General features: G+C 42.5%; 1 protein-coding gene across 1 annotated transcript in view; it reads left to right on the forward strand.

The window, feature by feature from the left end:
- SIN3B (SIN3 transcription regulator family member B) overlaps positions 1-14,760 on the forward strand; it is a 64,375-nt gene that overhangs the window by 767 nt on the left and 48,848 nt on the right. The window contains exon 2 of the mRNA XM_040417456.1: positions 14,063-14,240. Within this exon, the coding sequence (XP_040273390.1) occupies positions 14,160-14,240 (81 nt within the window). The 5' untranslated portion in view covers positions 14,063-14,159. The remainder of the gene's footprint in view (positions 1-14,062; positions 14,241-14,760) is intronic.

The raw sequence follows: 14,760 nt of genomic DNA on the forward strand, positions 1-14,760 counted from the left end.
TGAAGCCGCTCTTACGGTGTCTGCACACCATGCGGATTACGCACGTGGATTTTGTGTGAAAAAAAAAAAAGCTGTGTAATATGTTAACAGCGAAGTGAATGAGGTTAGACAGACTTGGTGTACGCTCTGCTTTCTTTTTCTTAGTCGTGGAAATTGTGGATTTTAAAATCCAGAGCATGTGAATGTTTTGTGCTCCTATGTACAGTGGTTTTCCACTTCAGTGGGTTTGTGTCACTTCAGGAAGTGGTATTTATCATGTAGATAAAGCTAATACAAGGCACTTACTAATGTGTTGTGATTGTCCATATTGCCTCCTTCTCTGGCTGGATTCATTTTTCCATCACATTATACACTGCTGATATCCAGAGGTAAGGCTACTTTCACACTGGCGTTTTGGCTTTCCGCTTGTGAGATCCGTTCAGGGATCTCACAAGCGGTCCAAAACGGATCAGTTTTGTCCTAATACATTCTGAATGGATAAGGATCCGCTCAGAATGCATCAGTTTGCCTCCGTTCAGTCTCCATTCCGCTTTGGAGGCGGACACCAAAACGCTGCTTGCAGCAAACGGATCCGTCCTGGCACACAATGTGAGGGCTCGTGCACACGACCGTTGTTATTTTGTGGTCCGTTTTTCACGGATCCGTTGTTCTGTATCTGAGTTTTTTTTATTTTTTCATTTAAGTCCTCTTCCGTTCCGTTATTGCACAAAATATGGTTTCCGTATTTGATCGTTTTTTTTTTTTTTTGCGGATTGTATACAGAAACAGTAACTTATTAATCACCAAACACATGAGCAATATGGGCTGGGCATAGCAGTTCTACAGTATGGATCCGCAAAAATACAGATGCCATACGGATGTGTTCCGTGTGCGTTTGGTATTTTTTGTGGACCCATTGACTTGAATGGAGCCTCGGACCGTGATTTGCAGACAATAATAGGACATGCGCTACTTTTTTGCGGAACGGCCATGCGGACAAAAAGAAAACGGAATGCACACGGAGTAACTTTTGTATTTGCTACAGCCCCATTGAAGTAAATGGTTCTGCATACCGTCCGCCAAAAAAACCTGGAACAGAAGCGGAAAGAAAATACGTTCGTGTGCATGAGCTCTAAGTCAATGGGGACGGATCTGTTTTCACTGACACAATCTGGCGCAATAGAAAATGGATCCGTCCTCCGTTGACTTTCAATGGTGTTCAAGACTGATCCGTCTTGGCAATGTTAAAGAGAATACAAACGGATCTGTTCTGAACGGATGCAGACGGTTGTATTATCTGAACGGATCCGTCTGTGCAGATCCATGACGGATCCGCACCAAACGCCAGTATGAAAGTAGCCTTACAGACCACTCTGCAATCCATCAGCAGTGGCCGTGCTTGCACACTATAGGAAAAAGCACCAGACTGTCTAAGCTCGCACAGTCCCAGCACTTTTTCCTATAGTGTGCAAGCACGGCCACCACTGTTGGATTGCTGGGTGGTCGTAACCATGGAAACAAGCAGTGTATAATGTGATGAAAAAATGAATGAAGCCAGTAAAGGAGGCAATATGGACAATCACAGTACAATAGTAAGTGCCTTGTATTAACTTTCTCTACATAATAAATGCCATTTTCTGAAGTGAGACAGCCCTTTAACATAAACAGAAAATCCGCACAAACATCAGCACCAAAAATCACATAAAAACAGCAAAAAAAAAAATGCACCAAAAGCACAATAAATAGTGCAGATTTCTGTGTGGTTTTGTGCAATTTTGGTGCAGATTTTCTGCTTACAAATCTGTGCCGTGTGCAGCCACCCCTAGGCCACCTGCGCACGTAGCAGAATACGTGCAGAAAAACCGCAGCGTACTAAAGTACCAGCAAAGTGTGGGATTACACCAATGTCATTACTTTTTCTGTGCAGAAATTGACATTGTGGTTTTCACATCTAACAGCATGTCGGTTATGTTTGCAGTTCTAGCTGCGGATTTCAACCTTTTTAATGGAATCTGTGGCAAAACCGCTGTTATAAATCGCTGGTGCTTGTGCGGATATGCTGCAGAAACGCCCACAAATTCTCACGGAACTTCACGCAGATCGTATGTGCGTTCACCCGCACCGAGTGCAGGCGGCCTCAGGCTATTTTACAGACTTTCTGCGTGGATTTTGACACTCATTTGTCCAGGTCTCACCCTTTGCATTGACTTCTGCATAAACAATTGACATGTTGTGGATTTCAGTTCCCGCACAGAAAAATACGCAGTCTGGTCATGGAATGTGTCGCCTCTCATTCGCCCTGCTGCTACGGTACTATGCGGTTTATTTGCGTGGAAGCGCCACACGTAATCTTAAGCTACCTGCACATGATGCAGATGTGTGTGCAGAAAATCTTCATAAAAACACATAAATCTGCGCTATTTATCACAGGTTTTAGGTGTTTTTTGTTGCAGATTTTCGGTTTATATTAACCCCATTGAATGGCTGTTGTACTGTATTTCATACTTCATACCCCAGTCACATGCAATGGGAAATAAAATCTACGCTGACTATTGACCGGTGAATTTTGAAATCTGTAACGTGTTCATTATTCACATGGATTCCACATGAAGATCCTCTGAAGCATCCATGGCAGAAAGCCGAGCGTCCACCTCAGACGTTTGCTGCAGTACACAGTGAATATACCCCAAGACTCATTTCACAGGAGCGAGTTTTCTGTCCAGACACGTTCCGTTTTTACCACGGCTAGTATCCAGAGTGAGCCCTGACCCAGTCATGTCAGTGGGTATGTGCACATGAGCAGTGTTTTTTACTGTCCGTCTGTCCCCTCAGGAGAAATTGCAGCATGTTCTGTCTTCATCTGTTTTTTCGCACAGGACTGGTATATTCAAAAACGGACAACCCAAGCACTACATCTGGATGCTGTCCATTATTCCCTGATGTTTGCCAGGAGATGTTGTTTTTTTCATGTGCGTGAAAAATGGATTTAAAACGGATGCAATTCTGACAACAACAAAAAAATGCTAAGGCCTATTGCACACGACCGTAAGGCTTTTTCAGTGTTTTGCGATCCGTTTTTCACGGATCCGTTGTTCCGTTTTTTGTTTCCGTTGTGTTTCCGTTTCTGTTCCGTTTTTCCGTTCCGTTTTTCCGTATGGCATATACAGTATACAGTAATTACATAGATAAAATTGGGCTGGGCATAACATTTTCAATAGATGGTTCAGCAAAAAACGGAACGGAAACGGAAGACATACGGATGCATTTCCGTATGTGTTCCGTTTTTTTGCGGACCCATTGACTTGAATGGAGCCACGGACTGTGATTTGCGGGCAATAATAGGACATGTTCTATGTTAAAACGGAACGGAAAAACGGAAACGGAATGCATACGGAGTACATTCTGTTTTTTTTGTGGAACCATTGAAATGAATGGTCCCGTATACGGAACGCAAAAAACGGCCAGTAAACGGGGAAAAAAAAACGTCCGTGTGCAATAGGCCTAAGGCCTCATGCACATAACCATAGTTTTGGCCCGCACCCGACCTGCTTTTTTTTTTTTTGTGTGGACCCTTTCATTTCAATGGGGCTGCAAAACATGCGGACAGCAACTCGCGTGCTGTCCACATCCAAGTGACCCTTCCGTGGCCCCACAAAAAATAAAACGTCCTATTCTTGTCTCTTTTGCGGCCAAGAATAGGCATTTGAAATATACTGTGGGACCGTGAAAGAGAAGATGCGGGATACACCTGACCAGTATCCAAAGCAGCCAATGGCAGGCAGGTGTTCCCCCGCACATTTTCCCGCAACGCCCGTGTGAAAGAGGCCTAAGATCCAGATATCCTGCCCCTGCTCAGTGCCCTCACCTGTAGTGTGCTTGGCTTTAGGGACTCATTGCGCAGTCTTCTGGGAGTGAGCAGGCCTGCTGCTGTGTTTACATAGATAGCTGTCAGACACTGATAGTTGTACACAGGGGAGGTGTTATCTGTGATAGCATTCTCTGTGTAAGGGCTCGTTCACCCGACTGTGCCGCAATTTGCGGAACTGAACAGGAGGCCTATTATAGAAATGCCTATTCTTGTCCGCAAAACGGACAAGAATAGGACAGGACTCATAATTTTTGCGGGGCCATAGAACAGAGCAACGTCTTTTGCAGACCCATTGAAATGAATGGTTCTGTATGTGGAACGCAGAAAATGGTCCGTATACAAAATACACTTGTGTGAACAAGCCCTAAGTGTGTATACAGAGATAGCTGTCAGTCCCTGATAGTTGTACATGTGGGATGTGTTGTCAGTGATTGATTGCATTCTATGTATAAGTGTGTATACAGAGATAGCTGTCAGTCACTGATAGCTGTAAACTGTGGAGGTATTATCAGTGATTGATAGCATTCTCTGTGTAGTGTGTAATACATAGATGTCAGTCACTGATGTACATGGGGGATGTATTATCTATGATTTGATGGCATTCTCTGTGTAGGGCCTCATGCACACGACCGTATTTTTTTGCAGTCCGCAAAAACGGGTTCCGTTTTTTCGTGATCCGTGACCGTTTTTTTGTCCGTGGGTCTTCCTTGATTTTTGGAGGATCCACGGACATGAAAAAAAAGTAGTTTTGGTGTCCGCCTGGCCGTGCGGAGCCAAACGGATCCGTCCTGAATTACAATGCAAGTCAATGGGGACGGATCCGTTTGACGTTGACACAATATGGTGCAATTTCAAACGGATCCGTCCCCCATTGACTTTCAATGTAAAGTCAGGAGTTAATATACCATAGGATTGGAGTTTTCTCCAATCCGATGGTATATTCTAACTTGAAGCATCCCCATCACCATGGGAACGCCTCTAATGTTAGAATATACTGTCGGATATGAGTTAGATCTTGAAACTCAAATCCGACAGTATATTCTAACACAGAGGCGTTCCCATGGTGATGGGGACGCTTCAGGTTAGAATATACTAAAAGAACTGTGTACATGACTGCCCCCTGCTGCCTGGCCCGACACTAATACATTCCTATGGGGAAAAATGCATTCAGGCAAGTCTTCCGTTTTTTTGCCGGAGATAAAACCGTAGCATGCTGCGGTTTTATCTTTTGCCTGATCAATCAAAATGACTGAACTGAAGACATCCTGATGCATCCTGAACGGATTACTCTCCATTCAGAATGCATGGGGATATGCCCGATCAGTTCTTTTCCGGCATTGAGCCCCTTGGACGGAACTCTATGCCGGAAAAGAAAAACGCTAGTGTGAAAGTACCCTAAAATATTACGTTTAAATCCCCCCCCTTTCCCAATTTTACATATAAAATATATAAACATATTACATAGCGCTGCGTCCTAAAAGTCCAAACTATTAAATTATTAAAAAATATCTCCTATGCGGTGAGCGGCGTAACCGAAATAAATAAATAAAAACCATGCGATTCTCCATTTTTTTTTTTTTTTTGTTACCCCCAAAAATAGGATAGGACTGTTCTATTATGGGCCGAACGTTTCATAAAATGCCAAATGCACGCGGCTTTTTTTGTGTGTGTGTGTGTTTTTTTTTTTTTGTGTGGTATTGAGTATCGCAATACTTTTTTATGGTGACGAAAGCGAATCAAAATTTTGGTATCGAAACAACCCTACGCCGACCTGATCGGCGTAGCGTTGTCACGATACCAAAATTTTGATTCGGTTTTGATTTGGCGACTAAAAATCTAATTTGGCTCCTAAATTTTTCAGTTCGGGAGCCAATGGCTACCATGTATATTTTTTTTTTTAGTCTGGATCAATGGGAAGGGTATATAAGTGTACATATGACACTTTTCTGGTGTAAATATGTTGAGAAATATGGAGTTGAGAATGAATGCCAGATTAATAAACCGTCTAGTCTACTCTTTCTGACAAATTCAGCACTACCTATCTACATGCTATAAGGTCCCACTTTAAAGTAGCAAAATGCTTATCTTTATTAACAAATGAATCTTTCCTTGATGGCATGTGACTGCTGCAGCCAGTTACTGTTTTTAGGAATATACGTCACAAGACCGCTGATGACAATGATTGGCTGCATCCGCCATATGCCGTATACCTCCGACTCACCGCTCCTGACTTGTATATTAATACTAATAGGAGGATTGGAGCTTTGGATCTGGAAACAGCGGGTGAGAATAGGCTTATTTGTTTTAGACCCTATACTGGCATGGGACAATTACAGGGGTTTTGCCATCACATACAATGGGGGCATATCGCTAGCTCTCCCCGCTCCGTTCTCCTTGTAGGTGCTGGTCCCAGCGGTGGGACCCGCACCTATCAGACAATGGGGGCATATCCTAGCGATATGTGATGGGAATGCCCCTTTTAACTCCAACAACCACTTTAATAAAGATCACATACACATTTAAAAGGGTATTTTCAAGATTGTAATTTTGATGTCCTTTTTACCTGGGTAGGCCATCAACTTCCACAATCCTCTCATCAGCAGTGCGTTGGAACTAGAACACCTTCAGCCGGTAAATGTACTGCAAGCTCAGTCCTATTGCTGTGAGTGAGATGGAAAATTTTCTCTACTCGCAGAATATATATTCTTAATGTAATGTTGATCCTAGTGGCTTTTTATTCCAAAATCCCGCCATGTTTTGCTCCCTTCGACTCCATTTTGCCAAAACTACAGTAGTCATCTCATTACTGTAGGCTGGTGATGACATTGTCGGGGCTTTTTCACACAATTTATTTTTATTTTTTTAACAATGGCAAAAATAATAGAAAAAAACCACAGTATGTGAATAGGTTGTGTTGGAAATGCTGTGTAAGCAATCCAAAGTGGAGCTGTTCGGCAAGCTGATCATTTTCAGGCAGCGTCCAGTGTGTCTTATATGAACCATGTACATCTCAGCTGGGGTACTTACCTGTAGAAGATTAGTATGCACTGCTCTGTGTTGGCTGCAGATGCTGTCAACCTTTCCTTTCAGGCGCGCTAGAAGTGATTTTGTTTCTCCAGTTAAAGGTACATTTTCTACTTTAGCATGCATTGAGAACTTTTACCACATGATGTAATGTTCATTGCGGTTACTTGTAGATTACGGAGGATGCATATTAGTTAGGGAGTCTCTTCCCTCTGTCTAAGGCCTCATGCACACGACCGTTGTTCTGGTCCGCATCTGAGCCACAGTTTTTGCGGCTCGGGTGCGGACCTATTCACTTCAATGGGGCCGCAAAAGATGCGGACTGTACTCCGTGTGCTGTCCGCATCCGTTGCTCCGTTCCGTGGCCCCACAAAAAAAATATAACATGTCCTATTCTTGTCCGTTTTGCGGACAAGAATAGGCATTTCTACAATGGGCCTCCTGTTCCGTTCCACAAATTGCGGAAGGCACACGGGCGGCTTCTGTGTTTTTTGGATCCGCAATTTGTGGACCGCAAAAAACTGAACGGTCGTGTGCATAATGCCTAACTTAGATGTTCTTAGATGTCACCATTGCTTTTGACGGTGGCATCTGAGGGGTTAGTAACAGCAAGCTCCTTATTCGCCGTCAGTGTTTCTGCCTGTCATTGGCAAAAAGGTGCACTACACCCCCCCTCCCTAGACATCATGCCATTCTAGTCCAGGGGCTGTGAAGGGTAATCATTTGAATGGAAAGCTGATTGTAAAGCGCTGCGGATTATGTTGGCACTATATAAATAAAGATTATTACTACTTAGGTGCAGTATCAGACATAGTCCTTGAATAAGAGTGGCGCTGTTTATGGAGAAAATAAAACAAAAGCAGTCCCCTGTATTTTTTAATGTCATACTTCCTCTTTAACCCCATAAGGACGGGGCTTATTTTCACCTTAAGGACCAGGCCATTTTTTTGCAAATCTGACCAGTGTCACTTTATGTGGTGATAACTTTAAAAAGCTTTTACTTATCCAGGCCATTCTGAGATTGTTTTTTTTCATCACATATTGTACTTCATGACAGTGGTAAAATGGAGTAAAAAAAAATAAAAAAATTTGGAAAAATTTGCAAATTTTCAATTTCTCTACTTTTATAATGCATAGTAATACCTCCAAAAATAGTAATTACTTTACATTACCCATATGTCTACTTCATGTTTGGATCATTTTGGGAATGCCATTTTTTTTTTTTTTTTTTTTGGGATGTTACAAGGCTTAGAAGTTTAGAAGCAAATCTTGAAATTTTCCAGAACCCACTTATTAAGGACCAGTTCAGGTCTGAATTCACTTTGTAAGGCTTACATAATAGAAACCACCCAAAAATGACCCCATTTTGGAAACTACACCCCTCAAGGTATTAAAAACTGATTTTTACAAACTTTGTTAACCATTTAGGTGTTCCACAAGAGTTATTGGCAAATGGAGATGAAATTTCAGAATTTCATTTTTTTTGTAACCTTGCCTCACAAAAATGTAATATAGAGCAACCAAAAATCGTATGTACCCTAAAAATAGTCCCAACAAAACTGCCACCCTATTCCGTAGTTTCTAAAATGGGGTCACTTTTATGGAGTTTCTACTCTAGGGGTGCATCAGGGGGGCTTCAAATGGGACTTGGTGTAAATAAACCAGTCCAGCAAAATGTGCCTTCCAAAAACCGTATGGTGTTCCTTTCCTTCTGCGCCCTGCCGTGTGCCCGTACAGCAGTTTACGACCACATATGGGGTGTTTCTATAAACTAAAGAATCGGGCAATAAATATTGAGTTTTGTTTAGCTGTTAACCCTTGCTTTGTTACTGGGAAAAATTGATTAAAATGGAAAATTTCATCTCCATTTGCCAATAACTCTTGTGGAACACCTAAAAGGTTAACAAAGTTTGTAAAAATCAGTTTTGAATACCTTGAGGGGTTTAGTTTCTTAGATGGGGTCACTTTTATGGAGTTTCTACTTTAGAGATGCATTAAGGGGGCTTCAAATGGGACATGGTGTAAATAAAAACAGTCCAGCAAAATCTGCCTTCCAAAAACCATATGGCGTTCCTTTCCTTCTGCGCCCTGCCGTGTGACCGTACAGCATTTTTTGACCACATATGGGGTGTTAATGAAAACTACAGAATTGGGGTAATAAATATAGAGTTTTGTTTGACAGTTAACCCTTGCTTTGTTAACAAAAAATAGATTAAAATGGAAAATGTGGCAAAAAATTGCTGTTTTGGCACCATTTTATTTTTTGAATGTTTATTTGAGGGGTTAGGTCATGTGGTGTTTTTATAGAGCAGATTCTTACGGACGCGGCAATACCTAATATGGTTACTTTTTTAAAATTTATTTAGGTTTTACACTATAATATCCTTTTTTTTTTAAACAAAACAAAAAAAATAACATTTTAGTATCTCCATAGTCTGAGAGTAAGGCTACTTTCACACTAGCGGTTTTCTTTTCCGGCGCTGAGTTCCGTCCTAGGGGCTCGAATCCGGAAAAGAACTGATCAGTTTTATCCTAATGCATTGTGAATGGAGAGAAATCCGTTCAGGATGCATCAGGATGTCTTCACTTCAGTCTTTTTGACTGATCAGGCTTTTCACAAAACCGTAGCATGTTGTATTTTTACCTTCGGCCAAAAATCCGGAACACTTTGACTGAACGCCGGATCCGGCCTTTTTCCCATTGACTTGCATTAACGCCGGATCCGTCGCTGTGTGTTCCGTCAAAACGCATCCGGCTTTTGCATGTTAAACCCGAACAATTTGAAAAAAATTTAGTCCATAAATGGCGGATCCGTTTTTTCCAATGCATTTTTTTTATTGTGATCAAAATCCTGATCAGGATTTAAATGTAATCAGTTTTCACACGTTTATCCGGATCTGGCGGGCAGTGCTGTTGACGGAATTGAACGCCGCATTCAAACAACGCCAGTGTGATAGTAGCCTAATTTTTTATTATTTTTTTTTTTAACCGATTGCCTTAGGTAGAGGCTCATTTTTTTTGCGGGATGAGAGGACGGTTTTATTGGCACTATTTTGGGTTGCAAATGACTTTTTGATCGCTTGCTATTACACTTTTTGTGCCATGTACACCCTGTGTCAGCAAGAGGTTAAAGGGGTTGTCTCATGACAACAGCTTATACCCTAGAGTTGAATCAATACTGCATGGTTTTTATGGGGCAACCCCTTTTATGCTAAATGCACACAATCAGGATTGCGTGTGGATTTTCTGCGCGGATTTGCGTGCAGAAAATTCGCACCATTGGTCATGTACCTTGTATTCTATGAGAATTTGAAATTCTCATGCACATGATACAGATTTATTTTGTGTGCGGGTTTTGACCTACAGTGCGGATTTTAAAATCCGTAGCACGTCAATTTTATTTTTCTGGACCGAATTTTCTCTATTCACTGTAATGAGGACAGTAAAATCTGCACTAATTGCAGATTGTCCGCACATAAATCCTGAACGTGTGCATTTACCCTTAAGGTATGTTTATAATGTCATACTATGTTCACATTCCCAGAGCAGATTGTTGCCAGGATTTCATGGTGTTGTTTTAGTGGTTTCTCCATCCTGTGTTTTTCCTTTTGCTGTGCAGTCCATTGTTCTCTACTTTTCAGACCGACGGCTTCACCTTATTCAATAAAGACAAGCAACCCGTGATATATAACACATTGCTGTAAAGTTATTAAAACTGGTACAGATGAAAAGCAAGGCAAAAGCCTGTAGCAACCAATCAGTTTTCACCGCTGCCCCTCTTTTATAGAGCTCCCCCATAGCATTCATGCATTGTAGTGTCAGAGACTGTGTGATTCAGGTGATCAAACACTGTGAGCTAGAAAGAAAATTTTCCATTACAGTTGAAGATCTCCATGACAAATCTTAGGGGGCATGCCTTTATCAATATCAGTGCTCCAGACTAAAAAAAATACCTAGTATCCATTGGCTCCTGAACTGAAAAATTTAGGAGCCAAATAAAATTTTTAGTTGCCAAATCGAAACCGAATCAAAATTTTGGTATCGTGACAACGCTACGCCGATCAGATCGGCGTAGGGTTGTTTCGATACCAAAATTTTTATTTGCTTTCGTCACCATAAAAAAGTATTGCGATACTCCAATACCACGCAAAAAAAAAAACACCAATTTCGCCTATAATAGAACAGTCCTATCCTATTTTTTGGGGTGACAAGGTGACTAAAAAATAGCAAATCGCATGGTTTTTATTTACTTCTGTTACGGCGCTCAACGCATAGTAGATATTTTTAAATAATTTAATAGTTTGGACTTTTCGGACGCAGCGCTATACCGGTAAAAATGTGTAAGAAACAAGACTGATCCGCATGACAAGTGGAGAGATGGATTCGTTCTTGCAATGCATTTGTGAGATGGATCCGCATCCGGATGCATCTCACAAATGCTTTTAGTCACATCCAGATCGGCGGATCCGGTAGGCAGTTCCGATGACAGAACTGCCTGCTGGATCATACTGCCGCAAGTGTGAAAGTAGCCTTAGTGTGTGTGTGTGTGTGTGTGTGTGTGTGTGTGTATATATATATATATATATATATATATATATATATATATATATATATATATATATATATATATATATATATATATACACACACAGACACAGGAAAAATGGCGGCACTGGAACACAATCAAAGAAAAAGAGGGTGCACGTCTCCAGGGGAATAGGCTTCTTACCCCAATATGTAATCCAGAAAAGTAGGTGGCACTCCAGGTGGTGCAACGTTTCGGTTCTTCACTAGAACCTTTTTCAAGCATATATAATATAAATTATACTTTTAGCCCCCTGGAACCCTTGTCCTATTCACCCTTAGGCCCCTTTCACATGGGCGAGATTGGGTGAACTCATTGCACCGCACTGAATCCGGACCCATTCACTTCTATGGGGCTGTGCACATGAGCGGTGATTTTTATGCATCACTTGTGCGTTGCGTGAAAATCGCAGCATGCTCTATGTTGTGCATTTTTCACGCAACGCAGGCCCCATAGAAGATAATGGTGCTGCGTGAAAATCGCATGCAAGTGCGGATGCGGTGCGATTTTCACGCATGGTTGCTAGGATGAAAGTCCATTCACTGTGTTATTTTCCCTTATAATATAGTTATAAGGGAAAATAATAGCATTCTTTAATACAGAATGCTTAGTAGAAGGTCAATTGAGGGTTAAAAAATAAAATAAAAATTAACTCACCTCCTCCAATTGATCACGTAGCTGCCGGTCCCCTGTTCTTTCTTCAGGACCTGTGGTGACATCACTGTGCTCATCACATGGTACATCACCATGGTAATGGACCATGTGATTAGCTCAGTGACTTCACCACAGGTCCTGAAGAAAGAACAGGAGACCGGCAGCTACGTGATCAATTGGAGGAGGTGAGTTAATTATATATATATATATATTTTTTTTTTTTTTAACCCTCATTGGCACTGCGCCACCAATGTTTAGTATACTGTGGTGTTGGGGAAGGGGGGGGGGGCAGGGCGCACTGCGCCACCAATGTTTAGTATATTGGGGGGGGGGGGCAATAGCGATCCGCTGCAGTTAACCCCTCAGGTGCCGCAGCTCCCTGTCATAGAGGTCGGGTGCCGGCTATTTGATTCCGGCACCCGCCTCCTGTATTTGTATTAACAGGTCAGTTATCTTCATTGGTGGCGCAGTGGCCACAGCTCCTCTCCTTCTCCTCCCATCTCTCTTCTTATTGGCGGCGGCAGCCAGGGGGGAGGGGGGGGAAGACTCCTTCTCCACTGCGCTGCTGAGAAGAACATCGGCAACGGGGAAGAGAACTATCATCTCCTGTGCCCCACCGCTGTATTCAGAGCTGCGGCGGCGGGTCTAGGCGCAAATGGCGACAAGACTAAAAAGTCTTGTCGCCATTTGTAAACTCTAAGGCTGGGTTCAGACCTGAGCGTATTCGATATGCGCTTTTTACAGGCGTTTTTATCGGGCGTTTGTATCCGGCGTTTTTAATGGGCGGAAACAAGCAAACGCCCATTTAGGCGCGTTCCCGCTGAAGTCTATGGGCGGGAATGCGCGACAATACGCCCCAAAGAAGCTCCTGTACTCCTTGAGGCGTAGGGCGTTTTACAGCGCGTTCGTACGCGCTTTAAAACGCTCAGGTCTGAACCCAGCCTAAGTCGCAGTGGCGAACATTTTGGTCGCCATCTGGAGCCCTGAATATCCCTCGTTAGTGCTGAAAAAATAACTTTTAGATTTCAAAAGGATTGTCTGAGTGTTTAAGGGCTCATGTCCATGAACGTAAGCGCTCTGTGCCCGTGCTGCACACCACAAATGGCGGTTCTCAATATACGGGCACTGGCTGTGTGCACTCTGTGGTGCAGATGCAGACCCATTGACTTGAATGGGTCCACGATCTGCAAAGCATAAGACATTTCATATCTTTTGTGGTGCTGTCACAGATTTGAAAGCCCACGGAAGCGCTTCTTAGTGCTTCCATGGGCTTGCTATCTGTGCCTCCATTCGGCAAGAGATAGAACATGTCCAGTCTTTGGCTTTATATTGCGATCGCAGAGTGCACATGGCCGGTGTCTGTATATTGCGGACCCACCATTTGCAGTCCGCAATATGGGCACAAAACACTTAGGTCATCAGTATTAGGGCTCATGCCCATGAACCTATCAGTTGCTTGAAGAGGCTGCAACACACACTGTAAATGCTACAGCCTTCTCACAGCTTACCAAGCACAGCACCATCCACTGGATAGCAGCTATGCTTGGTTTTGCAGATCAACCGCCATTCACTAGAATAGGACTGAGTTGCACCTAAGCCATGTGACCAAGGAATGTGACATTACTGGTCTAGGAGGAAGCCGCAGCTTTCTCTGCAAACAGATGATTAGTTGGACCCCCACCAATCAGATACTGATGACCTATCCTGAGGACAACCCCTTTAAATGAGAGTTAAACTTGAAGACACAAACATATGCCTGTAGACCAGTATCCCTTGTCCTGCAAGGTTCAGAGGATGTGTAGTTTTGATTTCCCTTCGTCAGAGGTTTCATTAGGTTTATTCGGGGTGCCGTTTCAGCTTTTTGATTCCAGTCTTGCATGCTACTATGTGACTCATGATTTCTAACCCGACTAAGCAGGATACGTTAATAAGATGTACTCTTATTTCCCCAGTGCCATGCATTCTGACATCTGAGTGCTCCAGCGTCTGCCGGTCTGTTGTGGACAAGACCTTTTTTCCTGCTGACCGGAACTGATTAGGGAAGCAGAAATGGCAAGTAGCAGTGGAGGTGGCAGTTGTAAGCCGAGCTCAAACAGCTGGTGCAAGTCCCAGGAGAAGCTTCCTGTACATGTAAGTATATACCAGGTACTGCGCACACGTCCACCATACATTGGTGACTTTTATACATCTGCCATTGACTCCCATTGTAAAAATTCCAAAACGAGATGTGTTAGTTAGGCCCTTAGGTTGTCATTAGCCTAGCAGCATGTATGATGGAAAGTACTATTGGTGCAACTAGGGTTGTCACGATACCAAAATTTTTATTCGATTTTGATACCATAAAAAAGTATTGCGATACCACGTGAAAAAAAACCCCAAAAAAACCTGCCAAAACAGCCGTATGCATTGTATGGAATGTCCGGCCCATAATCGAACAGTCCTATCCTATTTTTGGGCGAATTGCGCAGTCCTTTTCTTTTTTATTTATTTTTTATTTTTTCAGCGTTCACATCATAGGAGATTTTTAAATATTTTAATAGTTTGAACGTTTCGGACGTGGCGATATGTATTAGGTTTTTTTTATTGTTTCTTTTTTCATAAAACATTAGTAAAGGGGGTGATTTATCCTTGGAGCTTAGTCGCGCCCAGG

Source organism: Bufo bufo, chromosome 2 (assembly GCF_905171765.1).
Source record: "Bufo bufo chromosome 2, aBufBuf1.1, whole genome shotgun sequence".
Classification (NCBI taxonomy): domain Eukaryota; kingdom Metazoa; phylum Chordata; class Amphibia; order Anura; family Bufonidae; genus Bufo; species Bufo bufo.